Raw genomic sequence first — 24132 nt, 5'->3', positions numbered from 1 at the left:
CTAATGAGTGGGCAAAAAAGGCTGTGCCCCCTTCCCACTCTCAATGGTCCAACAATATTCAATGAAGAAAGAATGCAACACAAAAGTCCACCTTCTGAAAGTACACTATCTTGTACAGGAGGCCCATTATTATGGATGCCTCTGTATTTAGCTTCTCTAATTTTAAGAGAATTTCTAATTACAAAACCAAGTTAATTCCAAAGTAGCTATAACTCCCTAGATATAAAATGGGGACAGAGTTTTCTTATCAAATCTTCTTTCTTTCTTTCTTTCTTTTTTAACCCAGGATGTTTTCCCACTGAGCCACATCTCCAGCCCTTTTTAAAAATTTTTTATTTAGAGATAGGGTCACACTGAGTTGCTTAGTGCCTTACTAAATTGCTGAGGCTGGCTTTGAACTTGCAATCCTCCTGCCTCGGCCTCCCAAACTGCTGCACCACCATGCCTGGCTCAAATCTTTCTTTCTTTGGGTGGTGGGGGCAGGTACTGGGAATTGAACCCAGGGGCTCTCTATCACTGAACTGCATCCCCAGTCCTTTTTATTTTTATTTTGAAACAGGGTCTTGCTAAGTTGCTGAGGAAGTTTGAGATCCTCCTACCTCAGCCTTCCAAGTCACTGGGATTACACATCTGTCTTACCTTTTATCTTCTGGCACCTCACAAAAGAATCACTTTCTATTTATGATAAAAAGCAAAAAAAAAAAAAAATACAAAGTTGAAATTTGCCTACATTATTCATAGGCATTTGTTGTTTTCTTTAAGATTATAACATGACATAACACTGTAACTAAGTAGATATCATTTCAAATATTGTTAAGACAATATTAGAATAATATTTAAAATTATAGCAAGACAAATCCAAAATTTGTATGTATCTGAAAATTGAGTAAACAAAAAAGATAGTTCAGCCATATTGTCAGATGTTGTGGTTAATATCAACTATATAAGATTCAATAAATGTTAATAGTTATTAGGTAATGAGTCCACATTAACCCTAAACCTGCTAGGATACGTTCTTTGAAAATACCAATTTCATATAAGGAATTACACTAGCATTCAGAACCTGAATTATCACATGCCCTGCATTGATAGTTTAGTAAAAAAATAAAAATAAAATCGCCTAAGAAAAAACATACCCTGTCCAGATTTACTCTTCTAAGAGGTTCAAACTCTCAATCATCTACTTGACTACTCCTTTAGAATATGAGAGGACTCAAATGGCATGAGCATACTGAAGTACTCATTTTCACAGCAGCTCAGTGCACAGACCCTGCAACCCACATTACAGCATCTTTCCTGAAGGTTAGTTTTCAAAGTTTTCATTATCTTATTTATAACAATGACAAGAACATTTTTTAGTACCAGCTATAATTTGGTAAGAATAATATATTTGAATTCTCCTACCAATTAAAAATTAACACCCATGATATTTTGTCGAGATTTACCACTTTCAGGAATTAGAAGCAATTAGTAAGTATATTCATCAACACAAAAAGGGATTGGCTATTAACCTTTAAGGGGACTCAAATATTATCATTCTACTTGGTACCTGATGGCATATGATGATGCCAGTGGAACTAAATCAAGTATTCTACCTCATTCCAAAAGATAAAATGCTTAGTGAGCAAACCTTTTAGTTCCTTTTTCACACACAGTAATGGTTGTGACACTGGCCATTTAATGGGGATTAGAGCCCAGTTTGGGTTATAGTCCTCAGCATAATTCTCTGTTGCCATCTTTTCCTGTCTCTTGATGGAGATTATATTTGCTATGGCTGACCTTAAAAATTTCTCACCTTGTCACATTTGGTTCCAGCTACTAAGCAAGACACTTCACCTCCAAGATGTTTGGCTGCAGTGATGGTATTTAAGGTAATAGGTGCTAGGGAGTCATCTGCATGCTCAGCTATTACCAGGGTACTCTGAAATCGGAGCAATGAAGCCTAAAAAGGGGGGGAAAGAAAAAAGTTATTCATAGGGTTTTTTTTTTTTTAACTCTAATTGTTAAGTTTCTGTGCTTTAAAGAAAACTATTCTGTACTTAATACTCTGTAAATGTATTTCTGGAATACATTTATATCAATAGTAAAAATTGGGTTGTGTCTATCGTTGTAATAATGTTCTTACCTAATAAAAACTGAAATGCAGATAAGTTCTTTTTTATTTTTAGTTGTAGATGAACACAATATGTTTTATTGATTGATTGATTGATTGATTGTATGGTCTGAGGATCAAACCACACATGCAAGTCAAGCACTCCAGCAATGAGCTACAACTCCAGCCCCCCAGATGAGTTTTCTATTGCTAGAAAATGTTTAAAAATTATTTCAAACAATTTTGCCACTAGTCTATGTTCAATGTGTAACTGTTATATATACCTAAATTTAAAATCCTTAGATGGAAAATGTTAATCATCAGAGTAGGAACTGGTCAAATTCTACCACCAATTACACACTAAGGAGCACTATACTAAAGAGTAAAATAAGTTCAGAAATAAAGGGCTTGAAAACAACTACTAAAGTTGATTTTTTTTGTGCCAAGGATTGATCCCAGGGGCACTTAGCCACTGAGCTACATCTCCAGCCCTATCTATTTATTTACTTATTTGTTTTTTTATTTATTATTTAGAGACAGGGTCTCACTAAGTTGCTTAGGGCCTCATTAAGTTGTTGAAAATTGTTTTGAACTTGTAATCTTCCTGCCTCAGACTCCCAAATTGCTGGGATTGTAGGTATGTGCTACCACATTTTGCACTAAAGTTGATTCTTATTGCTTTTAGCAAAAAACATTCAATACTAAAATTATAAAGGAAATCTATTTTTAAAATATGACAATAGCCAGGCATGGTGGTGCACACTATAATCCCAGCAGCTCAGGAAACTAAGGTAGGAGGATTGAGAATTCAAAGCCAGCCTCAGCAACTTAGTGAGGCACTAAGCAACTCAGTGAGACCCTGTCTCTAAATTAAAAATACAAAAAAGTGATGGAGTTTGGTTCAGTGGTTATGTGCCTCTGAGTTCAATACCTGATACCAAAAAAAAAAAAAAGAAAGAAAGAAAGAAAGAAAGAAAGAAAGAAAATGACAATAAACAGCAATTTTACTGGAATTTTAACTGCTCAAATATGCCTCTGAATTAAAAAGAAATACTTGTAGATAGTAACCCCCATGCTCAAAGATTTCACAAGAAATAAGACTTATTCATGTACATTATACAATAGAAGAATTTTTCAAATAATGAAGAGAAACAAAATGAAGTCTGCTGATCATGAAATACAGTCAAGGAAGTAAAGGAAAGAAGTTTAGGTGTTTCTGTCATGTGAAAAGATGAGGAAGGTCAGCACTACAAGCTTTAGAACTACCCTTGTGGAAAATGGCAATATGAAATGAGAAAATGGAACTGAGAATCAAATGGCATGGTTGTGTGGTTTAATTCAGCAAAAATTTTCAGCTCTGGAGTTGGAATAAAGAAAGCCTAGTAAGGGCTGGGACTGTGGCTCAATGGTGGAGGGCTTGCCTAGCATGTGCATGAGACAATGGGTTCAATCCCCAGCACCACATAAAAAATACTAAATAAAGGTATTGTGTCCATCTCCAACTAAAAAATTTTTTAAAAAAGAAAGCATAGTATGAAATTTACTCAAAGCTAGAAACTTACAAGGAGGGTCTGAAGGCAAGCCAGAAATAAGACAATGGAAAATACTGGTTACACAACTAATATGCAGTTTTCATAAAATTATGCTTTTTTCATTTATTATATTATAAATATCAATTGCTATGTTATCATATTCTTCACCTTTTTTGTTATCATAGTATATAGGCTTACCAGTGTAAGATCTGGATTATTCACAATATTTTATTATTATAAGCAATGCAGAGAAGACAATCCTCTTAATTAAATGTTTGTACTCAACCTCAACAGATGAAATTTCCTTCTGCTGTAGAACGGACCTTCCTCTGACTGGAACTTGGCCAGTTTACTTATTCTGGAAGCTTTGATTTCCTAAGCCAGATTCTGTCCAACCTGTAGCAAGATGGATACCTCATTTCCCTAAACTACTTATCCCTACCACTTCATCCCCAGCCTTCTACACTTGCTTTACCCCCAAAGAACTAAGATCACGGCTAGGGCCGGAGACCCTAGGACATGCAACAAGAGGTAGAAATGCTTCAGGGTCACACTACCCTGAGGATGGGAGAAGAAAGAAGACACCATAGCAGGATGCACCAGAGGAAGCAGTCACTACATTGTGGTACCAGTAGATGTCTTTTCTTATCTTTTTCTCACCTTATTGTTTACTCAAAGGTAGCAAGGAAAGGACAGAAAATGAGAATTGCTTACTGCCAAATCAAGTTCCTGTTTATAGAACTTTTTTCTTTTTTTTACAAATAAAAAAATTTCTAGTAAGAAAGGAGGCAGCTCAAATTAAAAATTAGAAATCTACGGGGCTGGGGATGTGGCTCAAGCAGTAGCACGCTTGCCTGGCATGCATGGGGCGCTGGGTTCGATCCTCAGCACCACATAAAAATAAAATAAAGATGTTGTGTCCACCTAAAACTAAAAAATAAATATTTTTTTAAAAAATTAGAAATCTTTATGCACATCTCAAGATTCCTTTCTTGCTGGGTGCAGTGGGACACACCTGTAATCCCAGCAACTCAAGAGGCTGAGGCAGGAGGATCACAAGTTCCACGTCAGCCTCAGCAACTTAGCAAGGCCCTGTCTCAAAATAAAAAATAAAAAGGACTGGGGGGCGGTGGCTCAGTAGTAAAGTGCCCCTGGATTCAATCCCTAGTACCTTGCCTGCCCCCCACAATTCCTTTCTTAAGACAAATTTCCAGAAATAGCAGATTAAGAAGTATAGGCAAGCTTTCAAGGCTTTTTATAAAGACTGATACAAATGGTTTCTCAAAACTCTTGTATTAGCCAGGCCTGTAATCCCAGCACACAGAAGGCTGAGGCAAGAGGATCATAAGTTTGAGGCCACCTGGGCAACTTAGTGAGACCCTACCTCAAAAATAAATTAAAAACTGGGCTGGGGTTATGGCTCAGCGGTAGAGTGCTTGCTGAGTATGTGCAAGACTTTGGGTTCAATTCTCAGCATCATATAAAAATAGTAAGTAAAATAAAGATATTGTGTCCAACTACAATTAAAAATTAAAATTAATTAATTAATTAAAAATGTCAACAGTGGAGCTCAGTGGTAAAGTGTCCCAGTGTAGGGATTAGGGGGTGTTTGCCAATTCATAAGAATTCACAATTTCTAGAATGGAGAGAAGTTCTTGGAAAGCAAATACCATACCTGTTCATTTTTCTAGGCTCAATATCTAATACAATGTTACTTTTAAAATTTACATCTGAAGAATTAATTATATATTTTTTCTCTTTTAATCAGAAGAGCACAATATAAAAGACTTTCTAATTAAGAACCAATAACATAATTTATGATTTGACTATTTCACAAGAATTGCTAGTAACTATTACCAATATATATCAGACATCATATTTTTTATTATGTATCACACATCATTTACCATAAAAATTATGAGATTTTCATCACCATTTGAAGAATAAATCCAAGATTTGGTGGCAGAAGGCCCATATTTGCTGAAAATTATAGTTCTATCATAAAATAAGTTGGGTAGTTCTCATAAGGAAGTGTGAGACTTTTTTAAACTTCCAGTGAGAGTTGCATATGCTTTTTAAAAGATTGTTCAAAATTCAATTTCTAAGTAAACAACAAAATAATATAGTTGAGAACCCTTTCACATCAGGCACAGAGGCATATGCCTGTAATCTCAGTGATTCAAGAGGCTAAGTCAGGAGGATCACAAGTTTGAGGCCAGCTTCAGCAACTTAGCAAGGCCCTGTCTCAAACAAAAAATAAAAAAGGACTGCGGATGTAGCTTGGTGGTAAAGCATCCCTGGGTTCAATCCCCAGTAATAAAACAAAACAAAACAAAAAGCCAACCCTCAGTTCATCTAGCAGATCAGATTTTTACTAAAAAACCTACATACATCAAAAGGGCATGCTAATCAGTTGACTTCTTTATTTTTATTTATTTATTTTGTGTGTGTGTGTGTGTGTTGTTTTCTTTTTGGTACCAGAAATTCAACCCAGAGGCATTCATCCACTGATTTCCATCCCCACCCCTTTTTTTATATCTTTATTTAGAGACAGGGTCCCTTTGAGTTTCTTAGGGTCTCATTAATTTGACGATGCTGGCTTTTAACTCATTCTCTTCATGAGTCCTGAGATTTTTTAATGTAGGGGAAGCAATATCTCAAATCCAGAACAAAAGTCTGAAATCCAGAACTTCAGCCGAGCTCTCCATAGGTCTCAGAATAAACCCCTCAGTTGACTTCTTTATAATTTAAAAAATATTAAGCTTCCTTCTAAGTCAATGTTTTACCTTTCTGTCCTCAGATCTTAATTATGTGGCTTAATTCAGCAGTTAGCTGTTGTATGGAGCCTAGTGATCTTTAAAATGTTAGTACTCAATCTGAAGCCTAATTTCCTCATATGAAATGGTGGAGGATGAACTAGATCGTAAGTTTTCAAACTACCCTTCATAGAAGAGTACCTGGAAGGCACCTCAGGAACCACCACGCAGGTTAAGTTGGGACCAGGCAATCAGGGCTGCTAGAACACACCCCTCAGCTTTGTTTTAACCAGATGTATTAAATTAACAATTATAGAGCACTGTACAAAGTAGTTTTACTTTACAGGTAGTATCTTATTTAAAACACATAAAAACTCTATGATGCAAGTACTATAGACTGACTTTACAGAGGAGGAAACTGAACTTTTCTGTGGTTACATATCTAGGAAGCATATTCTAACTCCAGGTAGTTTGACTCCAGTGTTTGGGTTCTTAATTATTAGCTCACATCAAAGTACCACCATTTATAGCTGTTTTAAATATGAGACCTATAAGATTTCATTTGGCAAATATGTTCCTGCTTTTTTAAAAAATATTTTTTAGTTATACATGGACACAATATCTTTATTTTGTTTATTTGCTTTTTTTTTTTTTAATGTGGTGCTGAGGATCGAACCCAGGGTCTCACACGTGCAAGGTGAGCGCTCTACCATTGAGCCACAACCCCACCCCTGTTCCTGCTTTAACAACAACAACAACAAAATAGCACTGGCCAGGCACGGTGGCATAAGCCTGTAATCCCAGCAACTCTGGAGGCTGAGGCAGGATGATCACAAGTTCAAGGCCAGCCTCACAATTTAGCAAGACCCTGTCTCAAAATAAAAAAAAATAAAAAGGGCTGAGAATGTAGCTCAGTGGTAAAGTGCCCCTAGGTTCAATTTCTACTACCAAAAAGAAAAAATAAAATAAAGTAAAATAAAATAAAAATAACAATAATAAGAAGAAAGGAAAATATTAGGTAATATTTCTATCTAATAATCTTCTGTCACTCCAAAATCCTATTTTAAGTACGAGAGTAGTACAGAATAAAGAGTCAACAAATACAATTCATTACTGAAAAAGCTGTAAAGCAAAAATATTTTTCATTTTATTATTTTATGACCCACTGCCTCTCTATACTTTAGGACTCTCTTAGCTATGGGAGGCCAGGGGCAGTGGCACATGCCTGTAATCCTAGTGACACGGGAGACTGACACAGGAGGATCGCAAGTTCAAAGCCAGCCTCAGCAATTTAGCAAGGCTGTAGGTAACTTAGTGAGACCCTGTCTAAAAATAAGAAATAAAAAGGGCTGGGGATGTGGCTCAGTGGTAAAGCACCCTGGTTCAATTCCTAGTACCAAAACAAACAAACAAACAATGGTTATAGGAGGAAAGACAGCCAATTCTTAAACTTCAAGATAACTACTGAAATACTTAACAATGTGACTGCCCAGAAAAGGAATCCCAATCTCTTCAAAACAGTGCTTATTAAATTAAAATATATTAATGCAGGTCAGTAACATCCATAAATTTTTGGTCACTGGCCTTACTGGAGTCCAAAAAACTTGCCTTACCAATATTACAATGCCTTCTTTGTCAGCATTCTCACCCTCCATGTCAACTATTTCAAATATCCTGATGTTTCTCAAGCTGCCAACCATTATGCACCTACTTTAAGAGAGCCTCACCTCCTCCTTCTCAATGAACCTAAAGCCAGCATCAGAACCTGCTTCTCCTCCTGACAGAACACAGAGATTCCTGACCCTGCCCTATTACAATGGAAACAAGAGGGTCCTCCTTTCCTCCTGGGTCTTAATCCCTTCACCTGGGCTCTAGATACCATTCTTACAAATCTACTCAGAGACCAAACACTGAACACCAAATGCTGTCAAGTATGTGGAACGGAAACAACTCTCATAAATTTCCATAGGAATGAAAAATGGTATAGCCACTTTGGAAGATAGTTTAGTACTTTCTTATACAACTAAACATACTCTTGACATACAATCTAACAATTACACTCCTTGGGACTTATCCCAAATGAGTGGAAATTTATGTCCACACAAAAATCTGCACACATTCATTTATAACTACCCAAAACAGAAAGCAACCGAGATGTTTTTAATAGGAAAAAAAAAACCAAACTATGGTACATTCATACTACAGAATATTATTCAAAAGTAAAAAGAAATGTGCTATCAAGTCATGAAAAGACATGGAAGAACCTTAAATGCATACTGCTTAGTGAAAGAAGCCAGTCTCAAAAGACTACATGCTGCATTATTCCAACTATATGACACTTTGGAAAAAGTAAAGCTATGGGAACAGCGATAAGATCAGTGATTGCCAGGGTTTACAGGGACAGAGGGATAAATAGGCAGAACACAGAGGATTTTTAGGACAGTGAAACTATTTTATCTGATACTACTGAGGTAGATAACATGTCATTATACATTTGTTCAAACCCATGGAAGGTACAACATCAAGAATGAACCCTAATGTAAACTACAGGCTTTGCATAACAACAATGTCAATGTAGGTTCATAGCTATGACAAATGTACAACTCTGATGCTATACACTGACAGTGGGGGTGGTAGTGGGTGTGTGGGTCAAGAATATATGAGAATTCTCTGAACTTTGATCAGATTTTGCTGTCAACCTGAAACTTCTTTAAGAAATAATCTACTTTTAAAAACACGTTGGTGATAGCTGAGCATGGTGGCACATGCCTGAAATTCAAAAACTCAGTAGGCTGATCAAGATAATCACAACTTAGAGGTCAACCTCTGCAACTTACCAAGACCCCCAGCATCTTAGCAAGACTTTGTCTCAAAATAAAAAATAAAAAGTTCTTTTGAGACTAGCTTTTTTCACTAAGCAGAATGCACTTAAGATTCTTCCATGTAGCTTAGTGGTAAAGTGCCCCTGAATTCAATCCCCAGTACAAAATTAAAAAAAAAAAAAAAAAACTTTATTGTTTTAAAAACATTAAATTATTTTATAATTATTATTTAAAAATTATTTATTAAAATTTATTATTTATTTATTTATTATTAAAATTATTTTATAATTTTACTCTATAAATTGAGCTGTAAAAAGCAATTTTAAGACTCTAACTCAGCCATACTTCAACACTATTCCTTTGAACCACAGAGAATAACTAAAATTACTTAATTTTTTGAAAAATGATTATAGCTACTACAACCGTATACACAGAAGTAAGAAATTGATTCATTATATACTGTGGATGCTTATAAATGTTTGTCACCACCTTTCAGTTATCTTCCTTTTGCATGTAGCAGGGTAGGTGCTTAGAGCAAATTCTTGAGACCTACAATGATCAAGGAATACGACTGGGCAGTGGGAGAAGCTGAACTGCACTATTGTCAAAACAAAGACTGCAGCTGATCCCAAGGGACTGTTGAAGCTGGGATGAGCCCTCAGAGATGGTAATTGAAACAGGAGAGGTCGGAGATTTTCCTTTTCATATTATGTCTAGTTATTCTAGAACTATTTTTTCCTAATTTCCAGGGTCGCTTCAATGTGTTTCATATTACTTTAGATAGAATCCACATGGGTATAAGTTTTTGTTTTTAATTTTGAATAATCAAACTAATAGGCTTTCATTTTTTCTACTTCAACAGAAGTAGAAATGATACCGTATTTAAAAAAGTAAAATACATATCTAATAAGAACACATATGAGGAGCTAGGGTTGTGGCTCAGTGTTATAGTGCTTGCCTAGCATGTGGGAGGCACTGGGCTCAATCCTCAGTACTGCATAAAAAATAAATAAAGATATTGTGTCCATCTACAACTTAAAAAACAACAACACATATGATATGAACAGAATCAAAACAATGATAAAGTGATTTAAGATACACAAAATTCAAAAAACAAAATGACATTTTTAATCTAAAGAAAATCCTTCACCCTTACTATTACTTTATCCTACAATAAACAGTTTGAAGGACCTTAATTTACAAAGTACTTTCTTTTTTTTTAATTTATTTTTTATTATTTCTAATCAGTTACATGACAGCAGAAAGCTCTTAGATTCATTGTACACAAATGGAGCACAATTTTTCACTTCTTTGGTTGTACATGAAGTAGTGTCACACCATTCATGCAATCATATGTGTACCTAGGGTAATGATGTCCATCTCATTCCACCATCTTTCCTACCCTCATAAGCCCTCCCCGTCCTTCCCTCTGCCCAATCCAAAGGTTCCTCCATTCCTTCCATGGCCTACAAAGTACTTTCACAGAGATGCTTTACTTTTTCCAGCTTCCTAACAAAACTGACCCTCTCCCTATCTTATGCTCCCCAAATGCCATATTCATTCTTACTCAATACTGACCACACTCAATATGTTTATTATCTGTCTTCAATCTATTTGCAGCACAAGGGCAGGGACAAGGGACTTGTTCTCCACTGTGATCTCAGTACCTACCTTTGAGCCTGGCCCACAGCTGGCACTCAATGAATGCTTAGAGACTACATAAAAAGTTTTCCTAAATAATAAAAAACTAAAAAGCAATTATTCCTATATCATTGATAACCATCTACACACACTTAAGGGCACCTCAGCAGTACATAAACTTGTTAAATCACTAAAACAGACACCCCATTTGCTTTTAGAGAATTATTTAGACTACTAAATAGACTTGGTTCCAAATAGCAAAATGTGAAAATTTTTCTTCTGTTTACCAGCTGCATACTTTTTTAAAATTGATGGGCCTTTACGTGATAGCATACTTCTTGAGGTCATAATTCTCTCTGCACCCTTTCAGAGACAAACCACTTAAAAATAACACCCATAGACACCAATTATATTGCCTCACCTCCCTTCTTCTGTTTTATTAACAGCACCCTGGCTTTCAGTTGTAACACAACACTGAATCTGACCTCTTCAAAGTCACCAAGAACCATACTAAAGTCAAGTCTAATGAATACATTTGGTCCTTAATCTTATTTAACCTCAATAGTTCTTGACACGGTTTTTACTTCTACAGTTCTTTAGAGTTCTTCCTGTGACTTTAACCGCATGTTCATGCAATTAACTACCACAGATGTTGGAAGAAGAAAAAACAGCTGGAGTCCAACTCCCTACTAAACCCTGTCAAACCCATTCATAACCTAAGCAGCTAGAATAATTTTAGCTTACTTCCCAGCAACCATCTTTGAAAACTAAGTGGGATGAGGGACTAGGATGGGGGAGGTGGAGGAAGGTTTTTTTGCTTCTTAATTAAAAAAAAAAAAAAACAGTTGTAAGCTATAAAATCTTTCAAAGTTCTTCTCAAAAGAATAAATCATATAATTAAAGTCACCTATCCCTATTTTAACATTTCATAATAATAAAATGTATATTGTATTTCTGTACTTAAACTAAATACTTTAACCTCCTTAGTAATAAAATATAGCACCTTTAATCATAACTAGAAACATCATATGACATTGATTACAATATTAAAAACATAGTCAATTTACTTCATTTTAAAATCAGACAAGACTCTTAAGACACATTGGCAGGCAGCATAATTTTACTAAATTCATCTTATGCAATAAATTTTCTTTTAGAGCCACACCAAAATTGGCTCTCTTTCTTCTTTCAAAAGAAATTAAAATTTGCATGTGAATTAGAATTAAATCTCATTCATCAACGTTAAAAGTAGACTCTGAAAACTATCATGTTCCTTTTCACGAGTTTCACAGCTTTTCAATAATGATAGACATTCCTTCCCATCTGCCTAAGGACACTCAAAGACCCTGCAAGTATTGCTTCCCTCTCCACAGAATATTTATTTTTTACTTTTTGGCATCTTTTTATTAGTCATCAAATCCACTTAAAAATAAATCAACAAAATATAAATTTAGATTAGTCACCCTGCAAGAATATTAGTGACTAATTGTAGCTGGGCATGGTGGTGCACACCTGTAATCCCAGAGACCTGGGAAGCTGAGGCAGGAGAATCACGAGTTCGAGACCAACCTAGGCAACTTAGCAAGGTCCTGCCTCAACATAAAAAATAAAAAGGTCTGGGAATGTAGCTCAGTGGCAGAGACCCTGGATTCAATCCCTAGTACTACCAAAAAAAAGAAGTTAACTAATTGCAATTTCAATTTTCTGCCTCTCCATTTTCTCCTTAGTGTGTTCTCCAGCTCTATATTATAGATGTAATAACCACCTTTGTTAACAACTGACTCTGGGGATCCCTCCCCAAGATGAAGGACATTGCTTGGTAGCACAAATCAATCAAAACTGGAAACAGAATATAGATACTAAACATAAGTCATTTAACTTACATTCTAAAAGTTTAATAATCTTTCTTTTTTAATTTTTTGAAAAATTATAGTTTTTAAAAAAAAACAAACTTCTAGAACTCATAAAAGAATTCAGCAAAGTAGCAGGATATAAAATTAACACCCATAAATCAACTGCATTCCTACACACCAATAATGAATCAGCTGAAAGAGAAGTTAGGAAAACTCTCCCATTCACGATACCCTCAAAAAAATATAAAATACTTGGAAATAAATCTAACAAAAGAGGTGAAACACCTTTATAATGAAAGCTACAGAATACTAAAGAAAGAAATTCAAGAACTTAAAAGATGGCAAGATCTCCCATGTTCTTGGATAGGCAGAATTAATATTGTAAAAATGGCCATACCACCAAAAGCACTCACTATACAGATTGAATGCAATTTTTTTTCTTTTCTTTTTCTTTTTTTAAGAGAGAGAGAGAGAGAAAGAGAGAGAGAGAGAGAGAGAGAGAGAGAGAATTTTTTAATATTTATTTTTCAGTTTTTCGGTGGACACATCTTTATGTGGTGCTAAGGATCAAACCCAGCGCCCCAAGCATGCCAGGCGAGCGTTACAGCTTGAGCCACATCCCCAGCCCCGAATGCAATTTCTATTAAAGTTCCAATGATGTTCCTCATAAAAATAGAAAAAGCAGTCATGAAATTCATTTGGAAAAATAAGAGGCCCAGAATAATCAAAGCAATCCTCAGCAAGATAAGTGAAGCAGGAGCATCACAATACTAAATACCTTCAATTATACTATAGAGCTCCAGTAACAAAAACAGCATGGTAATGGCACCAAAACAGACATGAAGACCAACGGTATAAAACAGAGGACACAGAGACAAACTCACATACATACAGTTATCTCATACTAGATAAAGGTGTCATAAACATACTTTGGAGAAAAGATAGCCTCTCAACAAATGGTGCTGAGAAAACTGAAAATCCATATGTGGCAAAATGAAATTTAACCCCTATGTTTAATCCTCAGCAACAGATAAAAATAAATAAATAAAATAAAAGTATTGTATTCATCTACAACTAAAAATATTTTTAAAAAATCACAGGGCTGAGGTTGTGGCTTGGTGGTAGAGTGTTCACCTAGCATGTGTGAGGCAACAGGTTCAATCCTTAGCACCACATAAAAAAAATAAATAAATGAATAAAATAAAGGTATTGTGTCCATCTATAACTAAAAAAAAAGAGCTTAAAAATCAATCAAATTGAACTTATATTATTTTCACAACATAATAATCCCACTTTGAGGATCAAAATAAATACAGGTAAAAAGAGATGATAACTTACTAAATAAGAATTCCTGAATCCCTAAATACATAAATAAGCAAGAAGGGACTGTTACTCAGAATAAATACTAACTAATAAATGTAAACAGTGGAATTAGAAAATCACCATTTTGCATCACAGCAATAATTTCTCAGGCAAGATTCATCAACAAATCCTAAGACTAGTAGGTGATATTCATGAGAGTTACCCCACCTAGTAAAATTACAGAGAAGGAGTTATTACTTGACAGTGGAGAAACTTGGCAAACAACTTGCTACCTAAGTGACTAAAGTTAACATCACCAGTAATGAGACAAATTAACGCCAAGTGCCTCTTAATATGATGCACTGAGACAGAATGTCACTTTAGTGACATCCCTGCCAAGAGTACATGGCCAGAGTCTAATCATGAGGGAAATACCAAACAAAACGAAGTTGGGGGCTGGGGTTGTAGCTCAGTGGTAGAGCACTTGCCTAACACTTATGAAGCACTGGATTCGATCCTCAGGACCACATAAAAATAAATAAACAAAATAAAGGTACTGTGTCCATCTACAACTAAAAATATATATTTTTTAAAAAACTAAGTTGGGTAACAGTCTACAAAATAGAAGACCTGTACTCTTCAAAAATGTCAATGTCATCAAAGTCAAAGAAAGGCTGGAGAAATTTTCTAACAAAGACTAAAGGGACAAGAAAACCACATGCAAGAAATCTGGACCATACCTTAGACCATAAAAACAAAAATTGCTAAACAATATAAACAAGGTTGGCAAAATATGAATGTAGATGAGAACACTGTATCACTGTTACCTTTCTGATTTTTCCAATTATACTATGGTTATGAAACTGAAACCTTTGTTCTTTTGATATACCCTCTGAATCACTTAGGAGGAAAGGGTATATCTGCATTATAATTTCAAGTACTTTGGAAAAATAATAAGTTATATTATTTAATAATTATTAATAATTCCTGTCAATATATTTCCTGTATATATATGTAGCAAGAGAAAGCAAATGTGCCAAACTATTAACCACTAGTGAACCTAGAAAGGGAATTCTGAGAATTCTTTGTACTATTCTTGCAAGTTTTCTCCAATTTTGAAATTACTTAAAAATTTAAAAAGCTAAATGTGTTATGTGTATCTAGATGTCTGTATTAGAAGAGTTTCCACCATTTTTATATGCTTGAAGTTCTAATCTAAAATATTCTTAATCAGTTTAGAGCAACTATTCTACTATTTGACTTCAAATTTTAAAAATAAGTCAAGGTCAAAGTCCTTGGCAAGCCACCAAAAAAGTTAGGAAATACTGTCTATGTATATTGGCCAACTGTGTAGGATATTAAGAATTACTTAAACTAATCATTCCACTTTTTATTAGCTCTCCAAAATTACTGAGTCCTAAATTCCCTCACAATTATGCCATAAGCGCAATCTGCCCACAAAACTGCCTTCCAACTCCTACGGAGAGGTATTTTACAACTCTGGCTCTGGTTCTTGGAATTTTCCCCAAAACATGACATTTACTTCTGTCTAGATCTTTAAGGGGGTTAAAAAAAAAAAAAAAAAAAAAGTCTCCTGAGGGAAAAACAGGACTCTGAGGTGAAAGATGTGAGTTGCTCGAACTTTTTGGAAGAGGTCAGGACTTTATGAAAGGAATAAGTACAAGGAAAAAAACTGTCTACAGACATCCCAAAAAGACCACCAGCTATGGAAAAATCTCAGTGGTGCATGGAAAAATACATATACACTAAAAAAAAAAAAAAAAAAAAAAGGTGTGTGTGTGTGTGTGTATGAAAGTTGCACAATGTCAGACATTTTTTAACCCAAGATTAGCAATCTCTTTTACTGGTGATTGAACCCAAGGCCATGGACATGTTAGACAAGTGCTCTACCAAGGAGACACAGGCCCTTTATATTTTGAGACTAGGTTTCTTTAAATTGCCTAGGCTGGCATGGAACTTGGGGGTCTTTCTGCCCCGGTCTCCCAAGTAGGTAGGATGACAAGCGTCCTAGCGAGTTTAGCAACCTAGCTTCTCGTTTAACCTAAATGTAAATTAGAAAACCCACAGAATCCACAATATAAATTGACTTGTAGTTTGTCAGTCTCCAATTACTGTTCTCCCACAGCATTAGGGCAAAAATATATTTCCTGTCAGTCCCTCTCACAACAACAACAACAAAAAAGACATGATGCAGCTGGGGTTGTAGCTCAATGGTAGAGCGCTTGCCTAGTATGCATGAGGCCCTGGGTTCGAACCTCCGCGCCACATAAAAATATTGTGTCCATCCACAACAAAAAAAAAAAAAAGAAAAAAAAAAGAAATGATGCAAACTCATGATTTGTCACTACCGAAAACATCAAAAACGTACCACTATCGTCGACAGTTCCCTAGCTATTTCTACAACCTGGTTTAAAGGACACCTGCTTCTTCAAATTAGTCAAAGCCGTCAAACTGATCCACGGGGCTTGGCACACACAATCACCTCAACTCAGCGCTGGCCCATTAGGCAGAAAGCAGAGCAACTTGGCATTCCCACACCCCGCCCCCCCCCACCCCCCCCACCCCCCCAGCCCTTGACGACGAGTGGGTCAGAGCAGCCAGTAGGCGCCAAGTGAGTATGCTTCCAGAAATGTCGGGTTCCGGGCGGACCCGAGTTTTAAACTTTCTCCAGAGGGCATTCCCCAGAGCGACATCTTGCTCCCTTGGGTCAAGATTCACCGGGAAGGCAGCTGCCCATTCCCCACCAGGTGTGGAGAACGTGGGTGGCCAAGAAAGCCAAGTCGGGGCCAGAAAAGTGAGAAGTGAGCAAGGGGCGGGCGGCCGGGGAACAGCAGCAGCAGCAGCAGAGCAGTGCAGGCTCACTATTTGATCAGCCTGACGCCCGATCTTTGCTCCAAGCTTGAGGCCCGGGAGAAGTCAAGGGCAGTCCCTGGGCCTGGCCTGGGCCTGTCGGAGCTGTAGGAGCCGGTGACCTTCGCCAAGACCCTCACAGGGACGGCAGATTGAGGCCGGACAGCCATCAGCTCGGCCCTCCCCGACCGGACTCACCGCCCGCCGGAGCTGCCCTGGAGCCGCCACCCGAAACATAGTCTCTGCTCTAGTGGGCCAAGCTGTCACCTCGGCCTCAGCAACTTCAAGCCCCGCGAAGCTGCACCGCCTCCGCCAATCACCCTAACACTCGCGAGACGCGCGAACGAGAACGGACGCCCTTGGCTAGGAAATCGAGCTTGAGGCTCCCGCCTGCCCATTGGGCGGTCGCGCAGCCAATGGAGGCAGAGGAAAGTTAGGGGCTGGGCTTGGAGTGGGGCAAAGGTGAGGTAGTTGGCTGGGCGGGTGCGGGGGAGTTCCGGCCTCGAGCTGCCCAGGCGGAGCCTAGGAGGTGCTTGGGACCCAGGCTCAGACGGTCTCCCAGCCCTAAAATGGGCAAAGTTTTTAGGATGAACCGGCCAACTTCGCAGTTCCTTCCTGGCTTCCCTGCTCTCCGGATGAAGGCCACCCTTGCACCACTCATTCTTTTGTCCACTCATTTATTCACAGTATCGGTGCTGCACTTGTGCCAAACACTTTCCCAGGCGAGGGGGATATGATAAAAGGATTCTTAAGGTATTGTCCTGTCCTGGGGGCCTTAGGAATTCTGGAGAAACCATAAGCATATTACTTTATTATGGGAAGAGGGGTTCACCGAACTGGTTATATATGAGCTGGATTCTAGGAGATGCACGTAGACACAACAGGGAAGGGAGATGGTGCAAGGACGTGGCAGGAGGCCGTGTGCACGCCTGCAGGAGGCAGAGCGGCTGGGGAGGTGGCTGGAGCTGCCCAGGCAGAGAAAGGCTTTGAACTCGAAGCCCGCCCTGGCCCTCTTTTCTCCACTCTGCCTGTTGCTGGGCAGTGCCTCCCACATCTTGACTTCAATACCAGTGACTACCAAATCTCCATATCCATCTGCCTTCTGGGATGTCTCCTCCGGATGTCCCTCTACACCTCTAAACCTTTCCCAACCTCACAAACTTATCTTTATTTCGTCTTTAAAACCCAGCTCAAGTTACATTTCTTGTGTAAGAGCATCTCGATCCTCCTGCATGAATTAATCTTTTATTCTTCACTGTCCTGGTTCTAGGAACAAAGTGAGAACCCATCTTAAACATAAATCTGTACAGCAGCAATAGAGTAGGGCCGTGGACCCCCCCTTCCCCCCACAAGTAGCTGTGGGAGGAGCTTTTTAATATTCCATTTATCACTGCATTTGCCTTCCAACCCAGTTTCCCATTGAACTCAAATCCAAGTCTTATGAAAGTGGAAGAAAGAGAGGATACCTTAAGTTGAAAGAAAGAGCCCTGTTGCGGGGGGGGGGGGGGGGGGGGGGGCGGTGGAGAAAGAAAGAAAGATTTTATTTAAAACTATGTTTTTAAAAATTGAGATATGAACTAACCTCCTTCTCTGTCTCCCCACCCATGACAAAGCAAAACACAAAAGGGAAGAGAAGCTTCCCCACACCTACTCCACTGGGCAGCTTTGGCACTTCCCAGGCTCCAGTGAATCAGCAGCAGCAGCCTTGCCCAGCAGAGGCACAATGCCCATGGGACTTGATTGTTCCGGGCAGAGCAGGGCAGAGCAAAGGAAGAGACAGAAAATAGCTGAAGTCTGTAACAACTGACCAAACTTGCTCTGGGCACACATGAGATGCTCCCCAGGGACCTTGGAAGGGTATGGAATGTGCATGCAGGTCAAGTACCAGAGAAATGTGTGTATGAAAATATTGATGTTAGAGGATTTTCCCCATAGGTGTTTACGTGTGTGTTTTTCTCATTCAGTTATGCGCTGTCTTGGTGGCAGGATGCATAGTTTCCATTAGCTGCCTCTTATTTGTGGCTGTTCAACGAGCATTTATAGAAATGTTTGTCCAGATGGAAAAGAAGAAAGAGAGCTGGAGGAGTTGCCACAGCCAGCCTTTGAAGACGGGCTCCACCCAGGCAATTTTAGGAGCTGCTCCTCTAGGACTCTTGCTGGAAATTGAAGAGGAAGGTTATTGGGACAAACTATAGCCCCAGCTGCTGCAGTTATTTGGGGATCACCACCACTGGTGCTCATTGTCTCCTTCCTCATCATCCATTCTGAATGCCCTTCTCTCTGCTAGTATCTCCACCAGGTTCTGGTTTACCTGATCCCTTATACTCTGGAGATTTGTGGTCCCTTGATGACCACCAGGCACTTCTCAGACTGGGATTGCTACACTTCACTTGCCTCTCTGTATTCACAATTGGGCAAGAGAGTGCTAAAAGGCACTCAGGTGACTCCATCTTGGCCAAGATGTTGATGACTCTTCTTGACTTCTGGTTTCTGCACATAGGGTTCACAAAGTGCCCAGGTGGCATCTATAGCTTGTAGCTCAAGAGGACTCTTGCTGAGTCATCTGGTGGAAGATTCCTCCTTTAGATACAAAGACCTTTAGCCCAGCAGGTCCCAAAGTCAGAGCATCATCTTTGATTCAAGATGTACATGGCACCAGGTGCCATGGCACATGTCTGTAATCCCAGCAGCTTGGAAGGGTGAGGCAAGAGGATTGAGATTTCAAAGCCAGCCTCAGCAAAAGTGAAGTGCTAAGCAACTCAGTGAAACCCTGTTCCTAAAAAATACAAAATAGGACTGGAGATATGTCTCTGCAGTCAAGTGCCCCCGAGTTCAATCCCCAGTACCCCCCAAAAAATGTACATGGCATCCTCATCCTTGTAAAGTACTGTCTCCAAACCACTACTACAATTGGGTTCTCAGCAGGCCATTCCAACACCTACCTCAGAATATCTACCTAGATGCCAGGAACATCTAAATGGTAGAATGCTTAGGGAATCCTAGACTCATTTCTGCACCACCATTGCAGTAAATTGTTATGTGAGATCCAGTGCTGGTGAATATATACTTGATTCTCTCTCAGTGATACTAAGTTTCTGTGAGCAGGAAAATTAAACAGTACCTAGAATATATGTCAGTCCCCATCAGGATGAATCATGGCTCTTCCAAGGTGGAAGGGGTTCAGTATACTCAACTTCCCCCATAGGGCCAGTTGGTCTAGAGTGGGGCTCAATCAGCAGCAGTAGCTAGATTAGCCTCTATAAGTGGGAGCCCATGCTGTTAGGGAGACTGCCTCTGTCTCTGCCACTGTGGTCATTTTATGTATATGCCCTAGTGTCAGCACTAGGTGGCTGATAACAAAGGCTAGCCAAGATCAAGTGACCAAGACATTTTTGTCTTCTTGACTTCTTGGTACTCTTCCATGGTGGCTTTATGGTGGGTGTTAACATTCAGCCTCATGCTTCTATCCCAGGTCTCCTTGTCCTCAGTCTTCAAATCTTTCTGCTTCTAGGCTCCTAGCTAGCCAAGGAGGCCTTTCATCACTGTCCCTGAGCTCATATGCATTGTAAACTTGGGTCACCTCTCTGTCCACACAAAGTGGATGATCAAGTGCACCTCCTGAAGCCCTGCCCACTCAAATGTTTTCCTTCACCATTCTCTTTCAACCCTGCCTCTATGTGAGGCTACAGAGCACTTGCCCTCCATTTTCAACTTGAAATCCCATTCTGAGCAGGTCCTCCATAAGCCACACATGGGATTTTTCCTCCTCTTGTCAGCTGGTTGTAATGTATCCTGCATATAGCCATAAATGGGAACTTGGGGAGAGGGGCTGGTATAGCAGCGGTCATGGGGTCTAGGATGCCAGCTCATGAACATGTGTGTGCCCTCTGGTCCTGGTTGTGCTCAGTTGCAGATGTACCAGTTCCATCCTACCCTGGATTGTTGCTGCCTGTCTGATATTATGATCTGGGTTTAACGGAACCCAGATTATTACAGATAATACCTGACATGTGGTCACTTGATGTCCCATAAGCAGACCCAATAGCACACAAGCACAACATTTTTTTCTTCAAAAGAACATAAATCTCTGCTGCAGATGGCATGACCTAGCTCTAATCCCATGGGGGCCTGTGTTGTAGTTTACCCCGCAGAGCTTGCCATAAACTCTGCACAACACCTTTTTATGCCACTGATAACACTATGCAAACACAAATGGCCAAGTAGCAGGACTGCCTGTACTGTAGTCTGGACCTGCTGTAAATCTCTTCTGCTCTGAGCTCCACTTACAGCTAGTAAGTGTCACCTGGCATATGGTCTAGGGCAGTATTTGTAGGTGGCATATACTGTGTCCAGAAACCAAAGAAGATTATCAGGCATTATGCTTCCTTCTTTTTTCCCCAGTTTTTAAAAGGAGGATTTATTTAACAAGTTTCACTTGGTACAATGCATCTAAGTGGAACTTGTAATACAAGGAAAGATTTAAATCAAAGCCTCAGAATATCATACAAACAACATGACAAAACTCCTAAGTATTGGTATTACAGATCAAAATTGTCTTAGATCTTAAAATAAAATGAAGGTGTACACTCACATGTCTTCCAGGATATTAAATCAAAAGCTAGAATTAATAAGCATGCCAAATATTTTCACTTTGAATCACAGACACAGCTCCTATATTTGAGTTTTACAGAAGAGCATGTTTCTCAACACGCAGCTAAAGTTTTCAATGTATTGTGGCATAAGGCCAACATTTTTTAAAAATAGTTTTTTAGTTGTCAATGGACCTTTATTTTATTTATATGTGGTTCTGAGAATTGAACCCAGGGCCTCACACATACTAGGCAAACACTCTACCACTGAGCTACAAACCCTGCCCTAAGAGCAACATTCAACATAAGTGAAACTGCTTTAACCTAAATAAGCTTGCTGCTTAGATATACTCCTACAACATCACTAACTTGAGGAAAGCTAGAAGTTGTTCTAACAGTTATGAACTTTGCTATTACATCCTAGATGAATGTTTCAGTGTTCAAAAACTAATGAAAACTTAAAGTTTTAAAACAATCTTGACTTCCACTTTACAGTAAGCATGAATCACAAGTGTGTAATGCGAAACTGTTAACTTTGTTTGTTTTCTTTAAAGAGGAGAAAGAAAGTTGACCAAGAGTGATCAGAATTATTTACCACTTACCAATCATACTGGATATTCTAGACGTCCCTCCCATTCTCTTCAGCGCCCATAAATGCACAGCTTTTATTTCTGTAGTAGCTGTTCAGTGCTCTTTCTCTCCCTAAGCAAGGTTCGACTGATAGCCACTGGAGTCTTCTGCAGAACTTGGTCATGGCCACTCATACTACTCTGACCACCATAGCCACCTTCATAAACACCACTCACCTGCTGGCTAGCAGGACCCCTATAACTAGACTGGTTGGATAAGACCATTCCTCCCATCATTTGACTACCATAAGCACCACCACTTGCCCCTGCTCTAGAATTCAAAAAGACTTCCACATAGCTGTGATCATAAGCCCCTCCACTTGTTCTGCAGTAAAATTCAAAAAGAATTCCACATATCTGTGTTGCATATTAGCTTTATCTTTTGCCATAACTGCCACAGCATCTTAATGAGTAGCAAATTCAACATCTGCCTCACCAGTTACTCTGCCATCTGGTTCAATTTCAATGTGTACGCTCATGGGGTTAAGAGGGGAGATAAAAATTGTAAATATCATTCTCAGTGGCTCTGTAAGGTAAACCCCTCATATGTACACAATGCCCTGTGGTGCTCTGGAAAAATGATCAGACATTCCTGAAAAGCAGTAACTAATGTCTCTTCCAAATCTATCAGACCCCATAGTATAGCCACCATAGTGATCATAGCCTCCCTACCCCCCACCACAGGCATATTGCCTCATCGTCTCAAAACCAGCTCCTCACCAATGCTATTATACCCTCTGCCAGCTCCTGACCTATCATAAGGACCTAGAAGCTGCATAGCCATGAGCTCTCAAGGGGTATCATAGTGGGTTTGGACTGTCAACTTTGTTATTCTGAAAAGTACCTGTGCCCTATTCTTTCCTTGTGTTTCTTTAAGGTCTTTTCAGCGATCTCCTGTGATATGCTTCTTCTTTATTGTGGGAAATACCCACCCTAAATAGGTACTCTTTTTTAGGGGAGCATACTGGGATTGAACTCAGAGGTACTTTATCACTAAGTCATATCACCAGTCCTTTTTATTTTTTAATTTTGAGACAGGGTCTCACTAAGTTGCTTAGGGCTTCTCTTAAGTTTCTGAGGCTTGCCTCAAACTTGTGATCCTTCTGCCTCAGCCTCCCCAGTCACTGGGATTCCACTCATATACCACCATGCCCAATTTAATTTGTCTTTTTCTTTGGATGGGATATCCTGGCATGCCCCGACTCTGGACCCCTAAACATCTTATTTATATAACAGGTCCATAACATTTATAGGATTTATCTCCCACCCTATGAAATACATGTGACAGTCCAAGACCTCTGGTGTGTGAGCCATTTTTTGTCCATCAGACGGAGTGTGATGTCATCCATGTAATGGATCATTGTAATGTTCTGCACTGTGTCCAGATGGTCCAGATCTCTTTAGGCCATGTTATGACAGATGCTGAAAGCTGATAATGGCCCTGGGGCAAAACTGTAAATGTATACTGTTTTTGTTCCATGTGAATGCACACTGGTTTGGATCCACTTTTCTCACAGGGATAGAAAAGAACCCATTTGCCAAATGATTGCCCACGTAAAATGTACTTGAGACCATGTTCACCTGCTATAGTAAGGATAGTAAAGATACCAGAATTGGTGTGGTGGCTGCCACACAACTACCGCTTGTGTGAGATTGTGTACTTTACAGGTCTACCATCATGTTCCAGCTTCAGTCTGATTTCTGCAGGAACAACACTGGTGAATTAAATGGGAAATGGTCCTTAAAGTTCAAATACTTAAAGTTCACCTCATTGTTTGCTGCCAAGGAGGTCCTCCAGCTTTTATACATGGCTCTCAATTACCTGTTAATCATTCCTAGTCTTTTGTATTATTTTCCTAGGGCATCCTTGTGGAGGTTAGCAGTTGCCACCCAATGCCATTGTCCTTGTAGTTACCCTCTCACCCATATTTCTCAAATGCCCAGTATATTCCCTTTCGTGAGCATTCCATCTCAAACCACCACCAATAAGTTGTAACAATTGGACCACCACCTTATGCTAGAAGCTGTGGTCCAGATACCAGCCG

General features: G+C 39.0%; 1 protein-coding gene and 1 pseudogene across 1 annotated transcript in view; both read right to left on the bottom strand.

The window, feature by feature from the left end:
* Etfa (electron transfer flavoprotein subunit alpha) overlaps window positions 1-17220 on the bottom strand; it is an 86989-nt gene extending 69769 nt beyond the window's left edge. The window contains exons 1-2 of the mRNA XM_076851168.2: window positions 17068-17220; window positions 1796-1942 (exon numbers count right to left, since the gene is read on the bottom strand). Coding sequence (XP_076707283.1) covers window positions 1796-1942; window positions 17068-17106 — 186 coding nt within the window. The 5' untranslated portion in view covers window positions 17107-17220. The remainder of the gene's footprint in view (window positions 1-1795; window positions 1943-17067) is intronic.
* A 4940-nt stretch (window positions 17221-22160) lies between these two features.
* LOC143394160 (heterogeneous nuclear ribonucleoprotein H2-like) lies at window positions 22161-22981 on the bottom strand (annotated as a pseudogene).
* Window positions 22982-24132: the final 1151 nt, after the last annotated feature.

This window comes from Callospermophilus lateralis, chromosome 3 (genome assembly GCF_048772815.1).
Source record: "Callospermophilus lateralis isolate mCalLat2 chromosome 3, mCalLat2.hap1, whole genome shotgun sequence".
Lineage (NCBI taxonomy): Eukaryota > Metazoa > Chordata > Mammalia > Rodentia > Sciuridae > Callospermophilus > Callospermophilus lateralis.
Note: the sequence above shows the minus strand (reverse complement) of the source record. Positions and strands in the feature narration are given on the sequence as shown.